Below are 27,064 nucleotides of genomic sequence, written 5' to 3'. Positions count from 1 at the left end.
CTGATGCAGAAGAGCCTGTGCTCGGGAGCAGCTGTGCAAAGAAAGGCAACTGCACTTACATGGAAGGAAGCAGACACGTCCCTTCTCCGGCACAGACAGCACATGGAAGCTTGCACCACCTTTGCAAGGTGCCAGATCTCGGGCCTGAATCCAGAAAGCCCTTTGTGGCTGCTCTGGCTTACACACATTCATAAATTCAGGCACAATGTTCACCCTTAAAAGTCCTTTCTTTTCCCATGTCAGCCTACAAACAGAGACCCAGAATAATTAAGACAGTGCTCATTTTATTGTACTCAGCAGAGAAACCAGATGTAAAACAAGAAAACATTAAATTCCTAAGGGACTCAGTCAGGTGGGTAACATTGCTTTAGTATCACTTTAAGACTTCTCACATGCAAACTTCTGTTGGTATGTCTCAAATGAATGCCATGGTACACCTGGTAGCCTAAGACTAGCTTTATTTTGTACAGTACATCACGTTCAGTAACTATAAAATTAATAAAGCCACAATAATATTAGTTGTTGTTAAAAGCCTCCAAGTAGGTTTTCTTCTGATGCTGGCTGACTCATGGCCACAGTTTTTTGAAATTAAAAGTTCAGACACACTCTCTACCTTTAATTCTGGGCAGAAACTCCCAATACTCTTCAGTGTCACTGAGACCTTTACTTCACAAGTCAGACTCAGTGAATTTATGTGCCACAAACACACAAATGGTTCTATTCCATTTTATGGAAATTTGTCAGGGCAGTGTCTAAACTTGGTTCTGATGTACTTGAAATTATTGATCGTGATCTAAGCTAAGGGAAGTGTCAGGAGGACCCTCCAGCAGAAAGGTCACCTCTTATAGCAGAGTTGCTCAGAAGTATCTGAGAGACTTGTATTCTGCAGCAGACAACTGCTGGAGACTTTGCAGGCAGATTTGTCACTTATTTCTGCTCCAAAGAGTGTCAGTCTTAAGCTAAAAAAAACTTAAAAAATTGATATTTCGAATAGGGATTATTGACGTGATTCTGTTCCTTAGGAGATGAGATAGTTCCTATCACCCACAGTCTGCTTTTTAGAGACCAGAGAAAGATTTAAACTTGCCTCAAGGTTGTGGAAAATGCTAAGCCTCCAACATTCAATCAGAAGAGCAAAGGGAAAAAATCATGTTAGAGCATAAACGATGCATGAGACCTGCACACATGTACTGGCCTTTTAAACAAGAACACACACACACAAGCTTACCTACATCAGAAGTTTCCCTAATGGAAAAAAAAAATTCCTCTCTGTGTGCTTTGGCTCAGTAATAATGTCACTTTTCTTTAAAGAAGTCTGAATGATAAAAAGTAGTTTTCACTTTGCAAAATCTTCTTTGCCAGGATTTGATGATTTGATGCAAAATCCACATTATAAACTCTAGGAAGGAAAAGCTACTCAGAAAAACACAAAGCAGAAAAAACAATAAATCTCAGAGTTAAAAAAAATAAATTAGTTTGGCTCAATTCAGCTGTAATACTTCAGTCTTCCTTTTAAATATCTACAGTGAGTCAAGTGAAATAATTTAGGCCCCTAAGAGAATACTGAAGCCAGTTCAAGTTAGAGGTTCTGACCTTCAGGTCACACCACAGCATCCAATGGCACCAGAGATGTTTCATAGTGTGCAGTATTTGGGTAAAGATCTACCTGCATGTCTTTGGGACAATTGAAAATACTGACCACTCACAGAGGCATCACAGAGACACCAAAAAATAAACCAGCAGAGATTGATTACTGAAACAGGGAAAAGGAGGGAAGAATTTCCCTCAGACCTTAACTTTCTAAGCCCTCAGTGTCTGACAATCAGTTGTCTGTCATTCAGAGCAGCCGTTCCCACAAGCTGTGTGAGAAAGTGACTCTGTTGTGGTAGCATTTCGTGTTAATTTTTAACAGGTGTAGAAGGATAGACACAGAACAAGACAATGGACATAATAAAATTTGTACTTTCATACAAACCTTGCATATGCTGAGCTAACTAATGAAACACTGGTATGGTACCTTCCATGAAGTTTCCAAACTGAAAACCAGTGGCAGCCAATTTGAACTCCTCATCAATGCTGATTTTTGTTTGGATTTCCACTTCTAACTTTAACACTTAAACATAGTAATGAAACTGAAGAAAAAAGCTAGTGCTATCTTTAGAGCATATATTCAATTTTTTGAATCCCTTCAATACAGTTCTTCAAATGGTGCATTTTACAAGCTCTTATGTTTTAGTGGCAGTAATACAGTTTGACTGCTTAGAGGTTTTGTTGAATCCTATTTGGATATATATAAAAATAATAGCAAAATATACAGCCTTTGGAAATACTTATTTTCCTAAAAGACATAGGATGCCAACAAATAAAAAAATATGTAAGGTCAGAAAACAAGGGGGCAAAACAGACATAGGGATGGGAATTCATTGTGAAGCACCTACACCAACTTTATTTTACTTCTCTTTTCATCACTCTCTCCCCGTTTCTCAGCAATTTCTTCTTCTGTATTCAAAATAATGTTTTCTTCTCCTGAAATGGAGAACAGAGATATTCCCCTTCATGTCCCTTCAGGTCTTTCCCCACTCTTTCTTTCCAAACCAAGTCAGCAGAAATGAGGCAGAACTTCAGCATTTGTGCCCAAACAACAAAAAGCTGGCAGATCCCAACCAAGTGCACACAGATAAATGTCACAGCCTCATATGAAATCCAGGACCATATTGCAAATTGCCTGCAATGAGATGTTCCTTCAACTCAAGTATTGTATTGGCAACACTGAAACGTGCCTATTCTCATATTTGCTAGTGGAAAGCCCCCTAAGTGAAACTAGAAGTAAATCTTCCATTCTTATTCACTGCTTTTATTAATGGTTCTTGCTAAATTGGTCTTCCTAGAAGATGTGACTGATAGGGAAGGGTTTCCTGACAAGTTGTTTCCCCAAATCTCTCATCTTGCAAAAAAAAAAAAAAAAAAAGAATTTAAGAGTTACTTCAACTAGCTAGGCTGCATCACCGGTTTGGGGATTTTTTTTCTATAGCTTTACTCTTAGGAATGACAAAGTATTTTCTGTTCTAAACCCTCTTTTTGTTAGCCCAAACGGATTTCCTTGGTTGTTACCCATCCAACTAATGCAATGTGATTCTGAGTCCTTGGGCAGAGAAAAAGACTGGGTTGGTGGCACATGGATCATCTCCCCCTGCTCTCTGCCATATCACTACTCCAAGCATATTTTCATTTTTGAGACTGACATGACACCAGGAACAGCCTTTCTTGGCTGCTACAAGCCCACTCAAATGCATATTTGCTAATTGCTACTCTCAATGTGGTTGTTTTGCTGTTGGTGAAAGACGTGTCACCAGTGAGGATCCACACTGTCACCTAGACATTGTATGCACGAGAAAGCACTAATCACCAGTGTTAAACTAGCAGGTTGCCTACAGTCTTCCCTAGCAAGGCACAGTCAAAACCTAAAATATTTTCCATGAGATGTGCTGGTGATTATTGATTCATTTTTATGTGTTGGCTTTTGGCACTTTATTGCTTAGCTTCCAACATCTGCAGGACTTCTGCAGCCACCAGACAGTGCCATGGGCAATTTGCATCTTTGCACTCATATTTGCCCAGAACACAGGCTGAGCACTACATGTTGTTTTGGTTATGCCCTTGCAGTTCTTCAGGCACATCCACTCAGTAACTTGTCCATCAGTGCTTTGTAGTATGAATGCACTGGTGAGATTTTCCTAGAAGAAAGGTCATTTGGGGGAAGAGAGGGTGGACCAGCTACTGAAGACTCACAGCTGAAAGAACCTGCAAGGAACCAGGGGAGATCTCTCATTCCTTGCAAAGCAGCAGTAAGTCTAGTGCTGCCCCAGCATCCTGCTCATTCATTGCCAAGCCTACTTTGGTCTCCATAATGCAACTCATACCCCTATCCTAGAAATATTCTGCAGAGCTGAAGCTAAAGGATAAAATTCATGGAAATCAGTGAATGAGTGATAGCTCATAGTTTATTCTCCTCTGGAAGAAAAAACTAGGACAATCCATTTGTATATTCAGACTGAGCATATTTGTAAAGGGACAGTTCAGAGTAAGCTGGCTCACGGCTACAGCAAGGGGAACGCAGAGGGGGACGTGAGCTGAGCCAAGGGACACAGCTTCACACAAAGACAGGCTGGGCAACAGCTTGCAAGGGAATGGGCAAAAGGGAGGCAAAAGGAGCAGCACAGAGCCTTGGACCTGGACAGGACATAGCAAAAGCTGCAGACAACTCAGGGAACCTCGCCAGGGCTGACACAGACACAAGGCGGGAAGAGACATTGAACTTTGTCAACTAACCTGACCTAATGATACAGTCAATATTAATCCCACACAAAATTTCACATGAAACTCACATCTCGGACACTGCTAGGAAGAGGGTGGAAAGAAGCAATTCTAACAGAAAAAAGGTTGAAGACTTTCCTTCTGCTAGGCAGAGGTGGGAAGACACTCTCTGATGTGGTGTTTCAGAATTAAAAACTCAGCACCACAAGGAAGAGAGGACTTGAAATAACATACAGAAACTGAACAAGGACAAGACATAAAGCTCCCTGGTATATATCTGAGGAAAACTAGGAGTCAATTCAGTACTATACTTAGGGGCAACACTTTTCATTGCACTGGGTTAAAAAATTGTATCTTACAGTATTTTACTTTTCTGCTGGGGAAAAATTGCCCCCAGATAGCTACTATGAAGGCTTGGCAGTTGATATACTCAAGAAGTCTGGTCTCCTAAATAACTGGGGACCACTTCAGGTTCACTTCACAGAAAAAAAAGAAAAGAAAAAAAGAAACTTATACTCATTTACATGGTGTAAACCTGTAAGATTTAGAGTAAGTTGTAAGAGTAAGATCTACAGAATAAGTCAGGTGTGTGGTATTAGAGACAGAAATAAATTATCATCATGATTCATGAAAAATCTTTAATGGACTAAAAGTATCTCCTATTTAACTCTAATACTCTGCAGGATTACAATATCCAAATTGTCAGTGCTTTGCAGGATTGATAACTAAATTTTCTACAAACTGCAAGAGTTCCCCAGCCTCCCATAATGAACTCTAGTGGACAAAATACAAAGCTACTGGGAAACACATTTCCCAAGTTGAAAAATATTATTGAGAAATGAGACCAACATATATTTGAGACATTATTGTATATCATACTTCTGGAGAAACAGTCACTAAGCTACCTTTTATTAGCAGTTTCTACAACTAAGTTCAGAAATACAGCAAAGATTGTCTCAAGATTTCAGTACTGCTGCAAATTTTTCAAGTTAACAGTATAATGGTTCATAATATAGAGTGTTAGGTAAAACAAAATAACACACAAGCTAAATAAATGTTATTGGGTTATGAAAGGCAGCAAGAAAAGCACCAAAATACTGAAAAAAACAGTAGAGTTGGCTAAGGCCATAAAAGGAAAAAAAAACAAATCAGTGTAACACACTAGACATAGAGGCTCATGGACCCCAATACACAGGAAAGCCTGCTGCTATGGGAAAACATTACTGTGCATCTCTGGAGAGAGAAGAAAGATCCATATCACTTAAAGAGTGATTTAGAAGAGAGGTGCTCAGTGCCACAGGAGGCTGGGAGCAGGGGCTGCCCACCTTGCCTGAGGAGTCAGAATGGCTCCCTGCTTTTTAAAGACTTGGCAGGAGTACCAGAGTAAGGGTGGGCACCACCCTGCTGGATGCAGGTCCATCTACCAATGTGCTCTCCTGGGCCTCGACGGCTCATACCTTAAGAGTGGCCACTGCAGGGGACAAAATGCATCTCTCTCACCTCCCCCTCTGGCCATCAGCATCCCATTGATTTAGCTTCTCCCAAAGAGAGAATCCTTCAGTCTTGGTCCTCATTCTTTGCCTGGTTCTGCATTTCAAGAGGAGGGGAAGACCAGGCTCCCTGGGGCTCACCTGAGAACAGTGGCCCACAGTATGAACAGAAGTGAGGCTGCTCAGTGATAAATGTCCATAGCCTGTTCATGGACTTGCCTCAGCACAGGTAACTTACAAACCAGGAAAGTTGTCGTGTGTTGCAGCTGTAGAACCTTAATTCCACCTCCCTCAGCTCCTCCCAGTCCACCCCTTTGAGTAAGACCTCATAATGCACATAAATTCCCATAATTCTGACAATCCCTCTGCTTCCTGCTTTATCAGAAGGTGCTGCTCTCCCTGCAGCAAGGTGGCAATTGAAATTTGTGCTTTTGCTAAGTGCCTAGCTTTTCATCTGACAGCAGTCAAGGTTGGGGCATAATGTGGAAACACACCAGCTGTGACAATAATAATGGCAGGATGGAGCATGTGGCTACTCAGAAAACAAAGGGGGATCAATTTTCCACTGTTGCATCACAACCCAAATTACACAACCAAACAGCACGACTGGAGGGGAAGGATTCTCTCCACCACTGCAGGTATTTAGGCACCCCTGCAAACCATGTCAGTCTAGCACAGAAGAGGGAGCAGGTCGGACGCAGCAATTAGGACGCCTAAAATTCTGCAGCATGGACTGGAACATGTTGTGCTGCCTCCCTTTCAGTTTTTTATTTGAGGATGTATCTGAGGAAATGGATTTCCGGGTCTGACTGTTTTGGGCCCGGATCAGTTTCTCATGTTCCCGTATTTGTCTCTGTAAGTGGTTCTGGATGGCAATTCCCAGGGATTCTGGATCGAGAGAAGCACCATAAACCTCCCACGTCATTCCTTGCTCATCCCAAACAACATCCCTGACATGTTTGGACTGCTTCACCTGTACTTTTGCCTCCATGGCTGGGGTGGAGTGCTTTTTGTTCTCCCCTAGGTTTGGCACAGCCTGAGAGGAAGAAGGAATCACTGCAGCGTGAAGGTCGTGCCTGGACTCCCTGGCCCGAAGGCCCTGCTGCTGGGGAGCTGCAGATGCTGCCATGGGAGGAGCAAGACTTGCAGAGCTCACACTCAACTCGGGTGTCAGTCCTGCCTGCAGGTTCTGGCCACCAGCCATCTGAGACTGGCCACTGTCTCCATGGCCGTTGCTCTCCTCACCTGCCTCCTGTGAGCACGCCTTTGTACGGAGAGCAGCAGGCTGGCTGCTAACATTCAGCCCTCCTTTAGGATCAAGCACCACCAAGTTTTCTTCCTTTGGTTTTACCACGGATTGATTAGAACTGGCCTGCCCTTGATTCACACCCTTGCTTTGCAGAGGCTTTTGGTCAGAGCTGCCCAGGATCTCCTTCTCCTTGACTTCACTGTCCTTTCCAGAGAGTAAAGGTGACCGGCTGTTTCCTGCATGAGAGACGAGATCTTGCATGCTGTTCTGGGTTGCTGGGACAGCATCAGTGGAAGTGGGGCTTGGCTCAGCAGCACCAGTCCCAGACTGTGACAGAGTTTGATGACTGGAGTCAACTCCAAACTGCTCAGCTGGGATGGGCTTTGGTGGGACTGGAGCATCCTTTGGCAGCTGAGAAGTGTGGCAGCTGACATCATGGGCTGCATTAGTCATTTCAGCATCACCCACGGATGTTCCTTGGGGGGTAGCAGCTGTAGGGGAGCAGGGGAGAACAGGTTTCACATTATCTGCTGATACTGGAGATGCCACGTCAGATGGGACCTCGGGCAGTTTGACAGGCTGGGTTTGGGCTGAAGCAGTCACAGCCACAACAGTCGATTTTGATGTGATATCAGGAGAACATGGAAACTTTTGTTGTGAGGATAAACTGTCAGTAAGTGCAGCCTGACTCAGCCCCATACCTCCTTGGTAAATTATGTGCAGTTCTTCCTTCTCCTCTGGAGGAGGATTCCCTTTTAAGAAGGCTGCAAAGATGCTGGGACTGGTGGAAGCTGATTTGCTCTCCACAGTAGCCACGGCCTGAACCTCAGCATCCCGCCATGTCCTGCTTACAGCTTCCTGAGTAAAAGGGCTGCTCTCTGGCTGAGCTGTCATTGTACCTGTTTCTCTGAATTTGGAGAGCTGGGTGGGGTTTGGGCTCCCAGGTGTGGGGTCCAGGTTGTGTACAGGATGTGGACTCCTGTGGTCAGATTGAGCTGGTGCCTCGCTGCTCTGCACCACTTCAGTTTTACCTGGGGGATGCAACTGCACAGTGTCTGGAGCCTCACTTTTTGCCTCCAGACTGGTCTGTGGGTCTCTCTCCAGGTCAGCTTCTGTTTGCCTTGCTGGCAAGGCTGACTGACACACAGCAGAACCATTTTTTTCTTCCGCCCTGTCTTTTTCCCCTCTTTGCAGAAGGTTTGCCTGAGAAGTATGACAGAATTGATTAACCCCAACAGGATCACCAGGGGAAGAATAATTTAACACTTCAAGTGCTGGCTGATCATCAGTTCCCTGAGGTTTCAAGGCAGAGTCACCTATCTGTGTCAGGGAGCTCGTTTTGGCCTGGCTGCCTTGCACAAACTGCCGGGAGCTCTGGGGGGCCGGCATCATCTCTGGCCCTTGCCCCACCAAGAGGGCTCCAGCTGCAGCAAGGGCTGGCGGTGTCGGTGCCTGGATGTCCGCTGGCTGGGAACAACCAGCAGGCTTTACATCTGCAGGATGCCCCTCTGCAGTTGTGCTGGCCAGCCTGGGAGAAAAGGCTTCCTGCTGGCTGTCATCATCTGTGTGGCACTGCTCACACCTCTGTGTGCTGGCAGCACCTGTGCAGTTCAGGTCGAACAAGCAAACTCCAGCTGGGCTGCACGTGAAGCCATTGCTGGCCCTTTCACCACTGGGAGGCTGGGGCTGGTGCTTAGCAGGCTGCAGGTCTCCCAGGTGATCCTCCTCTGCAGAAGTTGAGACCAGGGAAAGCTTGGCAGATCTCAGAGGATCGGGTACAGTCCCCATGGACTGTCTTCAAGATGTTGTTTGTCCTCAGCTTCTCCTTGGAGTTTTCTTGCTGGGCAGACTGTCGACAACAAGTTTCCTGTGAAGCTAATCTGTTAATGAAACAAACACAGTGTTAGCAGCAGTCAGATTTAAGAAAAAGTACCCAAAACTAATTGATTTTACAGTGTGAAGAGAAATACTTGCATGCAGGGGGGAAAGTGAAGCACCCAATTCTGCCTGAAAGTCACAAAAAAGACATAGATTTCAAGGATCTTCTAATTCTCAGGTTTGCATGGAGAAAATTATACTAGGGACAAAGCAACAACAGCTCCTGTGTTATTGACAGATTAATGAAAACACTGACATGCCAAAAGGGAGGGGGGAAAAAAAGAAATATTAAATGAAAGAAGAAGTACAGACTTTGCATGGAAGTTTGGAAGTTTGGGTCACAAAATAAAATCCCTGTGAGAATACTCTCTAGCAAGCCACCTGTAGAAGGAAATACCTATGTGAAGAACAGATCCCTAGGTTTAAGTGGATTCCACAGCTTCATTGAGCACCAGTTCCCCCTCCTCCACAAGGATAGCCTTTCTAGCTCCACTACCAACAGTGACACAGTTCCAGGGTACAGCAAGTCAATTCAGACTAACGTGGATGAACCCAAACCTCACTGGTAAAAGGAATATGCAGGGATCACAACCTGCCGGGGGATGCAGATAGAAACCAAGAGGAGGTACTACACACCAGGGCTATGAACATACTTACTGCTGTCACATTTAGATCCTCTGAAATAATTACAAGGAAGCCAGATTGATTAATAAATGTGGGTACAGATGACCTAGAAATTAACTTACAAGTAGGTGGTATGAAATTGAAAGGGGAACATTGCAGCAGCATGGAACAGGAGGGATTCATGCCATACCTAGGGAATTGTGGAGGAGGGATTTTAAGCAGGTAGAATAGAGTTGTCCAGGTTAGACTCATGCCAGGACTGCAGAGAAACCATCCCTTCAAACAGGAGGTGATCTCCAAAAGTGCTTTCTGGCTTTCCAAAGGGCTTAGCACAGTCTGGACACTACTAGAGATCAAGGATGGGATCCATGTCAGCAGAGTAGTGGTGGCTAGTGATAAAATCTCACCTCACTCTTCTTTTAAACTGCAGGCTATCTGTGCTTGTTTAAAAAGCTTTCACTGGCTTATGCTTCCAGCAAAACACAGGTATGAGACCTGGGAGACACCCAAGTTTTGTTAACCTGATGATGAGAACATTGCTGTACCTGTTTGTGTGCCTCTGTCTCTGCAAGCACACAGTAGGATCTCCCTTGCTACATTACTAGAGAGATGCTGCTGGAAGCAGTGGAGCAATCACTCAGCTGTTCCAGACCCTCCCTACCCACTAGTAAAATCAACAAAAGCTCTCTCCAGAAGAATCTCTGCTTTCCTTTTCTCAGCCTGGATGGCAGTGGTGTAACTCCCTCAATTTCCATAAAATCAGTCCTATATTTCAGCAACTTAAGATACTTTACAAGAGCGACAGAAGAAAAATGCTTAATGAAGGAAAATTTTAAAAAATACAGCCAGTCTATTTTTTCTAAGAAAGGGAAAGTGCTGCAACTTATTACTTATTTATTAAGATTTATGTCTTCCAGGTATTAAAAATTTATTGGTTTTATGCTGCCTCTTTGGGCTTTGTCCAACCACAGAGATATAGTCTGCTAGGTTAAACCAGCCCTGACAAACTGTAATCCTGCCCCTGAAGGATTCCAAGTTTCTTAGCTGCACTCTGTGACAGCAGCCCAGCATCACCCCACAACAGCTTTCCAGGAAGGCTGGAAAGGATGGCCAAGCTTCCTGAGAAGTACTGAAAGTATGTAAACCAGGCTGCAAATCAATGAAGTTTGTGGACACCCACATGTCTAGCCTTCATTTTGTTCTCACTTTAAGGACAGCCAATATAGTCCTGAAGGAAGGACAGATGTTCCATGCTCACCCTGTTTTTGCTATAAATCTACAGGCTGCAAGGAGAGAAGCAGATGGCTTTGGGTATCCATTGGACTAAATTCTGTTACTCTCTTCTTTCCTTTTCCAAATATTGATGCAAACCAAACCAGTATATACAACTGGGCTGGTCAGATATCTTTTTTTTTTTTTCCTTATTTTTAGATCCAGAGTTTATTTAAGAAAAATTAAGCAAATAATGGAACAAAATCAATCCCCATTTTTAGGATGAGATGTACTACTCAGCAAACAGTGTCAGAAGAAATAAAGATTTCAGAGAAAATCTGTTTGGCTCTTCACTACACAAAACCTGGGCAAGGCAATTTGCATACTGGAGCACTATTTTTTAACTCATACCCACTCAACAGGGCAGTGAGTCCTAATTTTTCAATTAAGTTAATTAGTTCTGAATTCTGCATGAATTCTCCCCATCTGTTTAGTGACTCTTCACCAGAATCACCTGAAACACACAGTTGAATGTCTGCCTCATATGGTAATTAAAAGAGATTTTGCTACCAGTCCTTGACATACAACATCAACAGGAGAAATTCTGCCCCAGAAAACCCACCTGGACCTATTCTCTGATGTGGGACAACTGAGCATAGTCCAGACATTTTGCTTGACCCTTAAATAGGGGTTGGAGGACAGATCATTCTTCCTTCTGGAATGACTCCGCAAATGAGTCAATTTATGAGAGTAAGGTTTCTATAAAGACTTTGATGTCAAAGTCATGGGAACTATTTTCTAGACTGTCACTAAACCATCCTAATGACAGGAGCCGAAGGCACTGAAATAGCCTAAATTAGCATGGTAACTTAAGAAAATATTCTAACTTAAGAATTAATAAAAAATCAGAAAAAAGGCAAAGTCTTATGAAAGAGAGCAGAAAGGAACACCTACAGATTACAGAATGGGAAAGGCATTTTTATTATTGGAATCTCATTTATGATATTATTGTCTCATTTCTATTATTTCAGTCCTGTTATATAGGAATGAAGAACAATGTTGGGAGCTGTGGGCAACTCCACTCAACAGCCAAGACAGTGAGGATTCAAACAAACAAACAACATTGCCTGCAAGCAAATACTTAGAAAAAACAGAAATACAAAACTCGGCAGAAGGCCAAAAAAACATGTCAAAACAAATCAAGATTGCTGATAAATTTTTCAAGTATTCTATGCCAGACCTGGAGCAATCATCCAAAGTTTTTCTTTTAACAGGAGGTGAAATTTGTATCTCTACAGAGGTCAAAATCAATTTTTAGTAATAAGAACAGATTTGCTACACCAACAGAGTTCTCCTTATCCTTATTCTTGCAGATCACATTAGCATGCCTGACTCTGTCAATTCATCTCAACAAAGAATTATTCTGGACCTTTCGCAACAAGAGGTTTCTAACTTCGGCAAAATCTGTGTTTGGCTTAAATGGTCTGGGAGGGTCCCTGTGCAGCCAGCAGACCTTTGCAGACTCTTGTAATTGAGTAGGTCTTTCTCATGTGCTATTAAAAAAACAAAAAAACCCCCAATTCCCAAGAAGTTTCCAGGCAACTCAATGCTGACAATGTAAAGAAATTCCTATTTATTTCAGTAATACTCAACCCCCAATAAAACAACACAGCAATTTTTATTCCTGCTGCTTATGAGAAAGTTAACAAAACCAGAAAGTCTGCATGTTTCATAACACAAACTAATAAATTTTCAGGAAATTCCTACATAAGATTCTGCCTTCCATTTCTTCTGTAAGAAATCTGAAAATCTGCAAAAGCACAAATAAGAACTTCCAGCATCTCCACCCACCCTCAACCATAAAAACAACTAAAAAGCAACTCCCAAACAAATCAAGCACCCCTTTCCCAATCCCAGATTCTCATCACCTTTCCATTCCTTGAGTCCCACACTCTTTGAGCCCTCTCTTCAACCTTGTCTCTGCAAACAGAAGAGCTGAACACTTGCTCTTAATAGTTCTAATCTTACAAGATCTCCCAGATCATCACAAAAATCATTATACAGCCACATCGGGTAAGAAGAGAGATAAACATCTGCTGAAGTGGGAATTCAGTCTCTGTTCTCATTTTCTGATCCGAGTAAAAAGACAATGGCTTACCTGAACTCATATTAGACTACTAAACATATAGAAAATGAAATGCATTTCTTTAAATTATAAATATACAAATGCACTTGCGTCCTTCTAATTCTGCAGCCAGTGGGTTTTTTACCCTCTTTTCAATGTCAGAGTGTTCGTTGTTCTGTTTTTTGGTGAAAAACTTGCTTTATGGGTTATTTTCTCGTAATTATCTGTGGGATCAAAAAGACTGGCACTACAAATGAAAGACATCACAAAACAAGGACATATTAATTAAAATACAAAAGAGATTGCCTGAAGAGGTAAGATACAAGATGCAGAGCTTCCATCTTTCAGTGTGTTTTGGAATGCTGACAGGAGACAAATTATTCACTGTGATGGCAGGGAGGGAAGAGGTGGTGGGGATACCCACAGATATCTTGCATACCTGTGATTCTCACCAGAGATGGGGCTGGCATTTCAAGCAGAAGGTGCCCCAAGTCCCAGTTCTTCTACACTTAAGGAATGCACATGTTATTGCAGCTCAGACCTGCAGACAAAGCAGGAACCTGTGCCAGAGACAGGCAGAGAGCTGGACAGCACAAGCAACACATTCAGCATCACAGGGCTGCAGCACCTTCTGTGCAGATTTTAGGCAAAATAGGTGATTGTGTGCACACCACAATACTAAATCAGCTGGAACCGCCAACTGAGCCACATGAACAGCCCTGAGGAGAAACCAGATCCAGCCAGGACTCCTCACCAGACCTCAGAGCTCTTCCTCCTGAATGCTGACATACAACCAGCAATGTCTATCAGGCCTGCTCAGAAAGGTGTCATGACACAATGAAAAATGGAAATGGCAGAGGTAAAAAATGGGAAATAAGTCCAAACACAAAAACAGAGGCTGAGTTCATCTTTGCTTTGTAATGGTAGTAAAGAGAGAAAAATCATGTGAAAATCAAGGGCAAGATGCACTACCATTTTCAGCCAAAAGGAGATGACTACCTATGAGCCTGGCACCTACTGAAGATTTATCTAGCAATATTTGTACATGTTGAAGAAGCACATTTTTCTGACTGTTGTTTCCTCCCATCTTGCATCTCTCTGCCAGGTATAGAGGTTAACTCTGCAAAGTGCAGAGCATGGGAACTCCACTTTGGAAGGACAAAGCTCAGCTTAATCTGCTGCCCAAAACCTACAAATGAGAAAATGTGTAAAGCCAGTCCTACAAATGGTACACTGGCCTCTGGGACTAATACAAAGCAAAGCAAACTGCTTTGCACCTTCCTCTCAGCTCATGGCAAACTTTAAGTACATCCTGCCAAGAGCCCTGAGCAGGACCTTGCTCCAACATTTCAAAGCAGTCCAGGGACAAATGGGCACCTCAGCAGTCACTCAGAGACTGCTGTGTGAGAATAACTGCAATCAGCTTTTAATAGGCAGCCACAGAGAAAAACCGTGTGGTGATCAAGCGTGATTCAGCTCTACTGTCCTGCTGGCAGTTACCCTACAATTAGAAAGATGCCCATCTAAAAGGAAATACAGCTCTGCTCCGAGACAGGGTGTTCCAGCCTGTGTCCCATCTGTTCCCTGTGTGCAGCACCCATCTTGCCCTGGCCAGGAGACAAGCAGAAATCTCTACATCCAGCTCTAGCACCTGCTGATGAGGCCCTGGTGGGAGCCCATGCACTGTTAGCAATGCCATGATGCAACTCAATCCCAAAACCCAGCTGCCCATGCTGAAAATGTCACTGTCCTCTGGCCATGGCCAAAGGCAACAGGCTGCTATGTGCTGTGCATGTGCTGCAAGAACATCTTGTTTACCTGGGAGTAAGAATCAAGTGGTTATGGATTTAGAGGTGACATATGATTTATCAAAATTCTTCCACATTTCCAAAAAGAAAATGGGTTTACCTTGCACTCAAACGCTTTAAAGCAAGAAAAAACAGTATTTAGAAGTGATAAAAAATACAGTATTGAGAAGATTGCTAGAAGACAACATTTGGCAAGGAGATTGAAAATCCTGTTTTAAATTAAGAATTGTGGTATCATCTGCTGTCATTGAAGCTTTGAGCCTTCAAAGTTCACTCCTCTCTCACAGATTAAAAGCCTTTTCCAGGAGAAGCTCAGATCCTCATGTAATTGCAGCCTCTAGAATCTCTCCAAAGAGCCTCACACAAGAGGAGAGTGGCACGGGCAGAAACCACAGGAGAGCTGAAGGTCCATCACCTCCACACTGTTCTCTCATATCATCCTGCCCCTCTACTTCCCACTCAGCTCACCCTCCCAAGCATGCTCCCTATTGCAGACAGGGGCCTTGGGCAGCAGCAGGGGCTGCAAAGACAGGCTCTCTCCCTGCACACCTCCTCCCAGGACTTCAGCACCCAATAAAAAGGCTTTCTTTGGTGAGGCATGTAAGTGTGCAAAGGCCCCTGCGGAACACTGGGCTTGCTGCAGAGCACTGCAAAGAGCCCATCAGTCTTTCTCCTCCAAGGTGAAAGGGAAGGATAAATGGCTTTATGAAAACAGCTAAATCAAACAACTACACTGACTGGCAGCCAGCTGTAACAGTTGCATAAGCTACGGTGATATTCCTGCTTCATATCCTGAGCCACCCTGGAGGGGAGGCAACATGTGGGTAAAACCCACAAGGTTACATCTTTATTTGTTTATGTTGTTGTGTTTAGCTCATTATTTATCAGCAGTTTTTTCTTATTCCAGTGTCTGACCCTGGAAGTAATTTTTAAGGAAATGCAGCCTGACTTCAGGGATAAGCCATGTTTCAGGAGGAAGTCTGCATGCACACTCCTGACATGCATGTGAGAGGAAACCAGCAACCTGCTGTCTGCATCAGGCAGGTGACTCCACTTCACATAGCTCACTGCCACTGCTTATTTTTCTTCAGCTTGCTACTGCGTAAAAACAAGACGTGGTTTTTGAGGAATGTGAACAGGAGGGTCATATGGACCTCTTAAACACCACTTTTGTATTTGGTGTCAAAAGCAACAGAATTTCTAACCACCAATGGGAATTTCACTCCTTACCTATCCTGCTATCTTTCTGATAAAAGCATGTTGAAATCTAACCCCTTATTAACACATATCACGCAGCTGACTGCATTTGAATGTTGACAGCTGACAAACAAAAGCCCTTCATGAGCAGTTTAGCAGTACCAACAATAAATACCTTTTTCCTACAGCAATGCCAACTTGACTTCATAAACCAGAGTGATCATCTTTAGGGATGAAAGCATAATGCTGGCTTGTTGCCCATACAATTCTTACAATTCTTCTTTGTTGCCCAGACAACTTATAACCAGGACGATGTGGTTTACATGGACATCCATCCACTGGAAGCTGGACTAAGACCAAAATCCTATTTCTGTGGTCAGGAAAACATAACTGCTGCTGAGTAGGAAAGGGTGGCTCTAGGGACAAAGTTTGTTATGTACTTCTAACATGCTTTCAGGTCCTCAAAAGGATGTTTCCTGAATTTCATTATGACTTCCTTAAGAGCATTTTCCCCAGTGCACTGAATACAAACATTCATCTTGTGGCTGAAGCATCCACAGCAGCAGAGTTACCACCCTAGACAATTAAGCCTGATTTGCTGCTGAATAACCATATTATCAGTGCCCAAATAAATGTTTTGTAGCAGCACTTCTTATTTTAAAACCAACCTTGCCAACAAGGAAATTCTGCCTTGGAAGAGCTCACAGCGGGATCAATGTCTTTTGCATAAGGTAAACCCAAAATTGGTAACATTTAACTCTCATGCACAGTCTGAAAAAATTAAGTTCTCCTCACATATCATATTATTTTAATGAAGATGCTGGGCTCAGTATTAGAGAGGGGAATAGATCCTTACATAACAGGCACCTGGGAAGGGATGTATCCATTGTCATTTACAGGCGTTATCCTAACGGAAAAGAACTCCTCCAAATGGTATGTAATTAGAGAAGAAGGATGCAATGCCTACCCAGTCATTACTGTAACAGAAATTTGCTGTACTGTGTGATTAACCTAAGAAAGGCATGATGATGATCTCACCATGTCTGCTCTTGCCTCCTGGCTATCACAAAACACAACTCATGTGAATAGAGAGGCTGGCAGCTGAAACAGCTATCACCGTGGGGTTTTTTTTTTAAAAAACCCAACAGTTAAAAATATCTTGCCTTCTTCCTGCTGCCACCTCAGCAGTTGCTTCCTGTTTTTTCACGTTGTCACTTTGCTCTGCTGCTGGCTGTCATTGACAGTAAGAGCAGCAAAAAGAACAAAATAATCTCCTTAGCAAACTGCTTCCTGCTAAACACCTTCTCAAATAACTCATGAGAGGAAGTGCCAGGTGCTGAGCCACTTTTTGTCTGATATATTGAGGCTCTGCAGGAAACCAAATGGCTGCAGGTTGGAGGCCTTCGGTGCTCAGGCATAAAATCTGAGCAATTCTGTGGTATCTTTACAATGCTCAGAAATGCTCTTTTGAGGGCAATGACTCAAACCTGTGTGTCCAGCTAAGGACTCTAAGCTGCTCACCTCAGTCACTCAAGCTTATGCTATGACTTTAGTGAGAACATTACATGAAAAGCTGTCATCTCAGCCTCAGCCCTCTTCTTTTTCTTTACTTGAGGCTATATGCTTTATTGTGTTGAACCCTGACTCCAGTGGAACTGGACCACACCAGTGCCTCATTCATTATTTGTTTAACTGATGAAGAACTGCACGTGGGATGTGGGGGAACCAACACTTGTCATGTACTGCAGATAATCAGTGTTCTTTATATCCCAGAAATGATGGAACAGCCTAACAGCGTACAAAACACTGTAGGTGGGTGTCTGCTTCCAGTCACCTGACTCTAATGAAGGTCAATGCCAGATGAGAAAATGGTGGTGAAATATTACAACTATAAACCACACCAGGTTTTCTTTGGTCTCCAGCCAGAGCTGACAGAAGGTGTTGAAAGACACATCTGAGTAACCTCTCAGATGACAGTGACTGCCACTATGACAGAGGTGGTCAGGTAAAATTGAGAGAAACTGACTGTTCTGGCTCTTGGCTTGAGCAAAAGGCAGTACTGGCACTGATACCAACTCAGCATTGCTGAAGATCAACCCCCAAGCCTTGCATCACTAACTTTGGGTCCTGAAATTCACTATGTAGCCAGAAGGCTCTTCTGGACAAAGAGGGACTCTGAAGTCTTCTCCATCCTGCACTTAGATGTGCTTGAACAAAGAGACTGCAAAGCTTCCTCCAGGTGAGGCAGCCAACTCAAGCAGTCATTCTCTCAACACCTCCATCTTCCTACACCAAAGAAAAACACCAACAGCTGTACTGGATGATAGTTTATTCTAGGAAAAACTCATTATTTACAGTCTATTCCACAGGTGTTTGATGGCAATAGCTTTTCAAAGTTGCCCTTGTAGGGAGCCCAGGGGTGTAAAAATCTCTCATGCTAACAATTGCAGGAACCATCTTCCCTTCTGTTAGAATTGTTTCCTAACAATGGCTTATACAAACCATGTATTTTTATCCCTATGTTCAATGTACTTCTATCCTTCTAGCCCCGAGAAGGGGGGGGGTAAGGTATCCAACTGTCTGCAGCATTTTATACTGTGATTCAAATATGGTTTTCACAGGCTTAAGAATAATTACATTCTCTGCTTCTGAATTCTTAAAAATCTCAGTGCTCTTAAAAAAAAAAAATCCTTATTTAGTGTCTGACCTGAGAAGTCCCATCTGTGCTGGCACCAAACTAAATCCAGGACCACTTCCTCAAGGCAGACAATATTTAAGAGGTAGCAGTGCAAAATCTGGAGACTAGTTCAATAAACCATTGGCTGAAAACAGAGACACAGCAGGTGTTGTAAATCAAAGCTTTGCCCACTGCAGTATGGCACAGCCATATCCATACTCTAGACCTCAGCCTTATCCATACCAGGCTTATGGTCCAGTTTGCACCCTGGAATTCTCTAAGGCTTACACCAGGCTAATGTGACATCCTCACTCCGGCCAAAGGCTGGCATCTTCCAAATTAGAGTTCAAGGTTTACACTGAGCCTATTTCTGGGCAAACCTCCTTATTTCTTCTGCATTTAGGAAGAAGGATTCACATTTACATTTATCAAGTGACTGAAGCAATGCATGCAGTGATGAAGGCATTGGTAAAAAACATTAATTTTGACTTGAATCACTGTCCCTCCGGATGATTGTCAAATTGGTTAATGAGAATAATTAGCATTAATTAAAATGACAGCTCAAAGGAGTTATATCACATCTGAGTTCAACTGAGTCTCAGGTTTATTGAGCTGACTGCCTCAACCACCTAGGCAAGCCCAAAGCAAACATCCCCATGGGCAGCATGACTGGCACTCACTCACCTGGCAGCTATCACTCCAGCTCACCTTCCAGCTTCTCACATTACACACAGCAAGCTCATGGCCCCAAGCATAAAAAAAAAAAAAAAAAAAAAAAAAAAAAAAAAAATTATGTGCACCCCCAACCAATTACTGAGTTTATCACCTAGTACCTCCCATCAGGCTGCACTGCTTTTTACTCCTCTTTGGAGCAGTTTTAGCTGCCCTTGCTCAAGATGCCAGCATATTTAACCTGTAGATCTTAGAAGTGATCTAAGGTCAAGCTGTACCTTGCTAGACCACAGCTGTGAGGAGCAGGGCTGTGGGATAGCTTTGTCCTTGTTTCTAAGTCAGCTGGAGTGGAAGCTGGCAGGGCGTGAAAAAGGATCATTCACAGCTTAGGGATTAATTACTGGACTGGCATTGAACATCAACGCCCCTTGCACAGAGGCACACTTGAAAGAGTAAGAAAACATATGGCAACCTTAGAGCCAGTATGAAAATCCAGACAAGATGGTTTATTTCCACATAGGACCACATAAGTACTAGATACTTCAACCAGTCATCTGACAGCTGTGAACACACAGCAGCCTTCCCACCACAATTTATTTTTATTGACATCCTGTTTATGCATACAATTTGAATTACCACAAACTACACATACTTACATGATTGAAGACAGACATACACATACATATAAAATCTGATATATGCTAACAAATTTAGTCATCTAGCCTAATCTGGGTGATTAAAACTGGGCATTGAAATCAAAGAAGCCTGATGCTCAAAAGTGCTGAATAATCAGAAATACCAGTAAAGCCACTAGGATTCAAAAGCTGCTCAGTATTTTTGAAAATACAAATTTTTAATTCCTGTTCTTATCCAAGAAAGGCCAGAAAGTTCTAACATACTCTACCATTTTGCTGGATGCTACATGTGAGCATAGAGATACTAAGCATTCATCACTTAAGCAGAAAAGATACAGAGGAAAGGTAGGAACATCTACTTTTTCTGCCTCTTCAATACAATTTAACACAGATGAAGGTCACAGAGGAAACTGCAACAGCCAGTGCCTAATGCCAGTGATTTAACTATGGAACACCTTTCTTCTACATCTCATCATCTACTACCAAAAGCTGTGCAATCATGAGCCCAGCAATTCTGGCTTTAGCAATCCACCTCTGCAACACTATTGAAAAAATATTCAAATGAGTTCCTTCCCTTCCTAGATTCAAGTCCTGAATCCACAAAGAGGGAAAGAGACCTCTGCTAAATGAAAGGCAGAAAACAAAATAAGTGTACAGAATATGCTGCTGCTAGCATTTGCAAAGAAAAAAACCAAACCCCAGAAAACCACCACCTTAAAGCTGAATTAGCAAAGGATGTTACAGAGCCAGGAAAAGTACTTGCACACACTCCACCCAAGAAAAGCACTTGCAACCACTGCAGATTCGTAAGTGTTCATACAAGGAGGTAAGCACTTTTGGAAAGGGCTCTGTTATTGCTCTTGCTCTGCAGAAAGCTTAGGCAGGGCATGGGATCAGATGGAGTATGAACGTATGACAAGAGAGAACAGGACATCCAGTGTGAACAGGGCAGCAGTCAATGAGATACTGAGCCAGCAACTCAATTATCTTCCCATCTTCTTACAGATGAGCTGCTTCTCTTGCAGAGAGCATGGCTGGCAATTTGTTCTGAAATACCTCTTCAATAAACCTGTAGCCTGTGTGCCAGAGCAAGCAAACTCGGAGCAGACCAAGAACAAATGGAAGCAGAACGTGACAGAGGCAGATTGTGTCAGAGGATCAGGTAATGCCAGGTATAGAGCTGGAAAACTTAGAGCAATTTATCAGCTGCTCATTGCATAACCATATTATCAAACACCCAGGCCACACTCTGGAAACCTGTCTGTCAATAAGGTGGGAAGCCTTGTTCTCCATCTCTGCTCAGCTGCTAGTCAGCACAGTCCAGGTAGCTGTAGCTTCATTTTCATTATCTCAGCTCTCTTCACCCTGGTCCCTCATCTATTTATTAACAATCCTAAGCCACAGGTGTGGGCAGCCACAGGAAAATTGTTAGGTTTGTTCTACTCCAAGTCAAGAGGAGAAAAATATTTTTGCAAATGCAGACTGCCATGTGAGGTGGTTTGAGAGAGACAGATGTCTGATTAGCACTGCAGATGGGCTGAAAAATCCCCCATCACCACTTCAAAACTCTCACCCTTTTTCTTTTCTAGAAGAACAGAAAATGTGCTCTTTTCCCCTCATGTGTGGGAGCTTTGCCTTTATTTTAAGGGTGAAACTGCAACACCTAGAAATTCATTAGGGCCCTGGCTTTATCTCTGGGCAGCAACTAGATGAAATGGCTCAGCTGTTGAATTTCAAGGTTAGCATGTCTCTGTCCTAAATTTCTCCCACAAAACTGGAGTGGCTAATGCTGACCTTGGGAAGACCAACCTCTTCCCATATGAATTCAATGACCATTCCATTTATGAGGGTGACATACCTCTGCAATTGCTGAGTGAATTCTTGCTGGGTAAGAAGGCAGGAGGAAATAAGGGGTGAAGGGGAGACCTGCTCTTTCAGAAAAAACAATGAGGATGTGCAGAGGAAAGTAAGTTGGTTGGTCCCTGTGATAAGAGAATTTTTTTGGCCCTCTGCCTCCTGGACCTAGGCTTGAATGCTCTTCCAGCACTGATTCCCCATCTGTCTCTGACTGTGTGCTCCTTGCCAGACCATTTCACAGCTTCCTATCGCTCAAGGCCAGGAAACTGTTCATAAATGCATAATTTAAATTTGTCTTTTGCACCATAGTATAGCATCATTTTTGAAAGACAGTTTTAAGAATTTGTGATGTTGACCATGTTCCTATCTCTTGCTGCCTCATGCTGCACGTTCAAGTTGAATAGTGTAAACACAGCTTTGTCTTTCTAAGCCTCTGATGAGCACTTTTTCCCATTTCCTGGGGTTTTCTTGGTAAAGTATTAGGTCTCTCTCTTTTAATGGCTGACCAATGTCAAACACAATTCAAAAGGCTGCTCTGTGATCATAAAGAAAGTATTTTTCTGTGTATAGGGACATAAAAAGAAAGTAAAAAATAAAACCAAAAAATCCACACCAAAACAAAAAACCCCAAATAGACTTACCTAAAAAAAAGGTTAATATGCTTAAGGGGGGAAAGCCCATTTTCCAAAGTCTGCCCTCTTTACAGTCACAAACAGAAAATCCTCTCTCAAAACAGAGTTAGTCATTAAGTGTATACAACCAATTAACACTTACAAGTGTCAACAGCAAAGAATTTAAGATCAAGATTAGGTGACCTCAATATATTTATTCTGGTCCTGGAAGTCAGCTCAGAAGTTGCATTGAAATTCCCCATGCAATGCACAAATGTTGATCCCACATTAATTCAAAGGGCAATGCATATTTTCATGCGCATTTCTCCTTTATCCCAAAACACATTTAACTGTGTCTTGAACTCCACAGTGCAAAAGAGTCATCATACAGTCTATTAGAAAACAGACACTTCATTCACGTCCACCTCATCTGCCCTATATTCATTATGAATCAGACATCTAAGACAGAATGACTGAAAGGATGATGTGGCTTCCTATCAGAACACCAACTATGGTGTTTGGAACAATTTCTTATTAATTTTATATCTCTGGTTAGATACCTCTGGTAAAAGGCCAGATTTATATCTCCTGTAAACTACAAAGGAAATACAGCCTTTAACTGCAAGGTCAAAATTCACCCATCTAATTAAGTTTCCTGCTCTGAGCAGCATGTTAGCTACAGACTCTAATATGATTTTTACAATAACAGGTGTGTCTCTGCCAACTGGACTCATGTGGTCATTAAAGACTAATTTTGATTGCTGAAGTCAAGATTATAGATCACATTGAAAAAGAAGAAGAGTTTCAACAGACAAATATGAGACAAATTGAGGCCGAGTAGGTGGCATTCATTAGTCACTAGAAGGCAGGCTCTGCTGCTGGAGGAACACTACCACATGCATTGTCCTGGAGCTTCCACACAGACGGAACTGATGAGTAACAGCAAATAACACTTCTTACAGAGCTCCCTTCTTGGGATCATAATATTAGAGGCATAATGGAATTGAAGCTTGCTTTCCTGGTACACACTTAACAAAACTATTATTAGCTTTGCTGTCCTTTTACTTAATTTTCTTCTCCTAAGGCTTTTTAAGGAACAGCTCAGACATTGTGTGGGTTTTCTCCCTGTCATCTACATGTTTGAGCTGGCTGCTGGTAGGAACGTCTGCTCACATTCCCGCAGGCATGCCAATCTGGATACAGCAAACACATACAAATAGTCTGCATGCAGGAATCTAGTAAAAAACCCAAAAACAACAACAATAAAAAACCAACAAACCAAACTCGGAAAAAAAACGAAACCCAAAACCCAAGCCCAAACAAACAACAAAAAACCACCCCAAAACCCCAGGGTACTATCTCATGAACACATTAAGTTCACTCATCTTCTCATTAGGGAGCAAGTGTGTGTGCTTATTGTCCAGCTCTTTGGCAAGCATCCTGCTACCTTCCTGTCCCCTCCAGCATGGAAAACTGTAATTCTAAAATAGGTCATTTTATTATGAAAATTTGTTTTCCAAGCAATATTCCCTTGAGGCCCTTCATACTAAGATCATCTTTTGAACTGGATAAATACCATTCTTCTATTTCCCAATATCAACTCACATGTTTATGAAGCAATTCTCAGATAGACCATTTAAGAGAAGAGTACTTCTGAGGGAAAGCTTCCAGGCTTTATGATAGGATATTGTCTGCTTTTATTGCACTGTGGCCCCATGACTTGAGGTTTGAGTTGTTCCTTTTAAGTTGATGTGTACCCTGAACCCAAAGAGGAAGTAAAAACCCCTTTGCTCACCAAAGGAAAGATCATGTCTGAGTCTCTTGCCTGCAATGTGCAGGAGAAAACTGCTTGTCCCTTCCCCTTCCTAGGCATCAAGCTAATTGAGACTCAAAACAATCAATAAAGGCTGGATTAATTCCCGAGTGCCAAAAGCACATGCAGCTAAATTAATGAAGCTAATCCTTTTGTAATACCCATTTGTTAAAACTTCTCTGCAGCTCCTGATGCAGCTTGCTTGACTTCTCAGGAAATCAATGAACCACTTTTGTTCCTCAGTCGTAGTTCACAGTGCATCCTCATGCATGTTTAGCACCACTAGCACATAGTGGTGCTAAATTAGGCTGAATTCAGCTGATGAACCCTGTTCCCAGGCATGAGATAACAGCACAGATTCTGCATAGTCCTGACCTGAAGTCATCACACTCAGGTATGATCTTCCAAGTCTAGGCAGCTCTTGGCTGAGGTAGGTGAAAGCACATTTGCAGTTACTAATGCTCTCACTTATGACATGAATGGGTTTATTTGAAGAATGGGGCAGCAGACAGGGACCTGAAAGCCTGGTCACTTTATTCTGCCATACCATGCACTTGAGGTGACTCTTTGAAACACCTCTTACCCTTTCTGTGAAAATGCCTTTAGTGCTGCAATTAAGAATTTTCAAGTGTTATCACAGCTGATTTTGTAGATGGGATACCTGTCCCTATGAACAGATGGAAACTGATGCTATTTTATGGAGTACTCAAACAGCAGAACTTGTAAGGCTACTTCTTAGCTCTAGCAGAAATCTGGGTCCTCAAACTCATGCAAACCTTCATAGCCTCTTTAACAGCTTTTAACAGATACTCCCTAACTATTAACCTCAAGGGCAAGATTAACATTTTTATTTTAACTAACACAGAGAGGCTGTGGTGTGTGGCAGTATTATAAAGAGTTCTGAAATGCCAGCCCTTTGGAGTGGAATAATTCTGTCATTTGTTTCCATACAGCTCTTCTCAAGACTATCATCTTTCTGACAAGTATTTTATCACTGTTACTTCTACCCCTTACTCCACTCCCCAGCATGCTTATTATATTCCATACTTTTCTTAATGAGTCATCTCAACCTTAATCTTTCAATTGTGTGAAGTTTTTTGTGAAACTGATACTCCAGAAGAAGGAGAGTGACCCTTTAGTTTGTTAAATACTGAAGTGCGATTATTCTTCAGCATTTTCTAGCCAAAGGACTGGATAAGTCCTCAACAGCCAGACTGCTTCTAGGAGAGCTGAGCTGGGAAGATTTTAGAAGACTTTTACACCTCTCCACTTCCTTGAAGTTGGGACCTGATGATATCTAACTCACTCCTCAGTGCCCAAAGGCTATCTTAGAAGCTGCTTTGAATTGTAGCTCCAGTAGTCTAAGAAAACAGGGACTTGATAAAATGCAACAGTGCCCTCTCCACATCACCTTCTTTGCTGGAAATTTTCTTACCTCCTCTGTTATACCAGCTTTACAGACTTAATCTGTTATTTGACCCTGTTTTTGCAAAACTCTACAGAGTCCTGGGTCCCTATGGAAGGGGAAGGACTGCTCTCTGAACACTCAGCAGACACACTGTTTCTGGTCTAAGATCTCACTGGCAATACCAAAGGTAAAGCACTAGTCCTTGGACTTGAAAACATTTTACAGGTTTTTTTACTAAGACAAAATGACTGTACATGAGTAGAGAGTAACTTTCAGTCAGGCTGGCTTTAGGTTAAGGGACTCTGCTCACCCCAAAGCTGGCAGACACCACATTTCCCTGACCAGAGAAACCACGTGCCAGTTCTACTTGCGACCAAGAGGAACACTCATCTCTTCCCAAAACCATGTAAAATCAGATTAGTAACCAGTCTACTGTTCTTTCCCTTCTCTGTTTCATCCAGGAAAGGAAAAATCCATCCATCTGAAAATTATGCCTAACAGCATAATATTTTTTCTACATGAATGTTAATGAGTTAACTCCTGTTTATGCAAATTTAAGGTAAACATCAGATCCTTTGTTATCCTGTGTTGAAAATTCCCACTGTTTCCAGGATAACATCTTGACTGATTTTCTTAGCTTTCTAGTGATTATTTCATGCAAGTAAAGAGGGGTCCTGGAATCACCACAAAATTCCTGAATTAATTCTTAACTGACTTCACTGTCATCATTTGAGATAAGCCATTGCTTTTTATAATATCCTTTTACAATTAGTCATAATGTAGCATGGCATTTATGCCCTCTGTTTGATTCTGTTGGGTATTTGCATGAAGAATATTAAAAATATTTGCACATCTTGATTAATTTTGCCTTTTTTCTTGTTTGACTTCCCTTTTAAAAACTGAACTTTGTTTGTTTGCACATTAGCATCATTGGGAAAAAAAAATTAATCATTAGAATTAATCTAGGATTCCAACTGCAGTAGCCGATATTTGTTCAATGTTCTCCAAAAGAAGTAGGAAGGCACATGTGCATATAGAAAGCCATCCTCTTCATCTGGATAAAAATGCCAACTAGTGATAATTGCATGATGATTTTGAGGAGCCAACAATATTAATTACCATCAGTAAGCTACAAGAGAATCTCAGGATAGAGGTGTCACTGTGAGAATTCAAGCAAATATTGATTACTTCTCTATATTTTTAGGAACATCTTGTCCATTTAGCAGGAAAAAAACCCCAACAAACCAAAAACAAAACAGTAAAAGGGAAAATAAGTCAGATCTGTCTTTCCAAAGCTGAGTGTTTGGTCACTATGTTCTGCTTATGTTTGGTATATGCTTTCTTCAGAAAATAAGAATCTCCTGGTTGCAGGCTCTCTAGACAACCTTTCCTACAGTAGTTACTTCAGTTCTGACCTATGCTTTAGCTCACAGCTGTCGGTAACTGAAGCACTAAAATAACTTTGTTAGCTCTTGCCAGAATCATCCAGACTAC

The 27,064-nt window shown here is 42.3% G+C and overlaps 1 protein-coding gene across 1 annotated transcript in view; it reads right to left on the bottom strand.

Moving 5' to 3' along the window:
* Positions 1 to 285: 285 nt before the first annotated feature.
* Positions 286 to 27,064, bottom strand: part of GPRIN3 (GPRIN family member 3) — a 31,911-nt gene continuing 5,132 nt past the window's right edge. The window contains exon 2 of the mRNA XM_083861002.1: positions 286 to 8,933. Within this exon, the coding sequence (XP_083717128.1) occupies positions 6,469 to 8,841 (2,373 nt within the window). The 5' untranslated portion in view covers positions 8,842 to 8,933 and the 3' untranslated portion in view covers positions 286 to 6,468. The remainder of the gene's footprint in view (positions 8,934 to 27,064) is intronic.

The sequence above is a fragment of the Zosterops lateralis genome (genome assembly GCF_965231275.1).
Source record: "Zosterops lateralis genome assembly, chromosome: 5".
Lineage (NCBI taxonomy): Eukaryota > Metazoa > Chordata > Aves > Passeriformes > Zosteropidae > Zosterops > Zosterops lateralis.
Note: the sequence above shows the minus strand (reverse complement) of the source record. Positions and strands in the feature narration are given on the sequence as shown.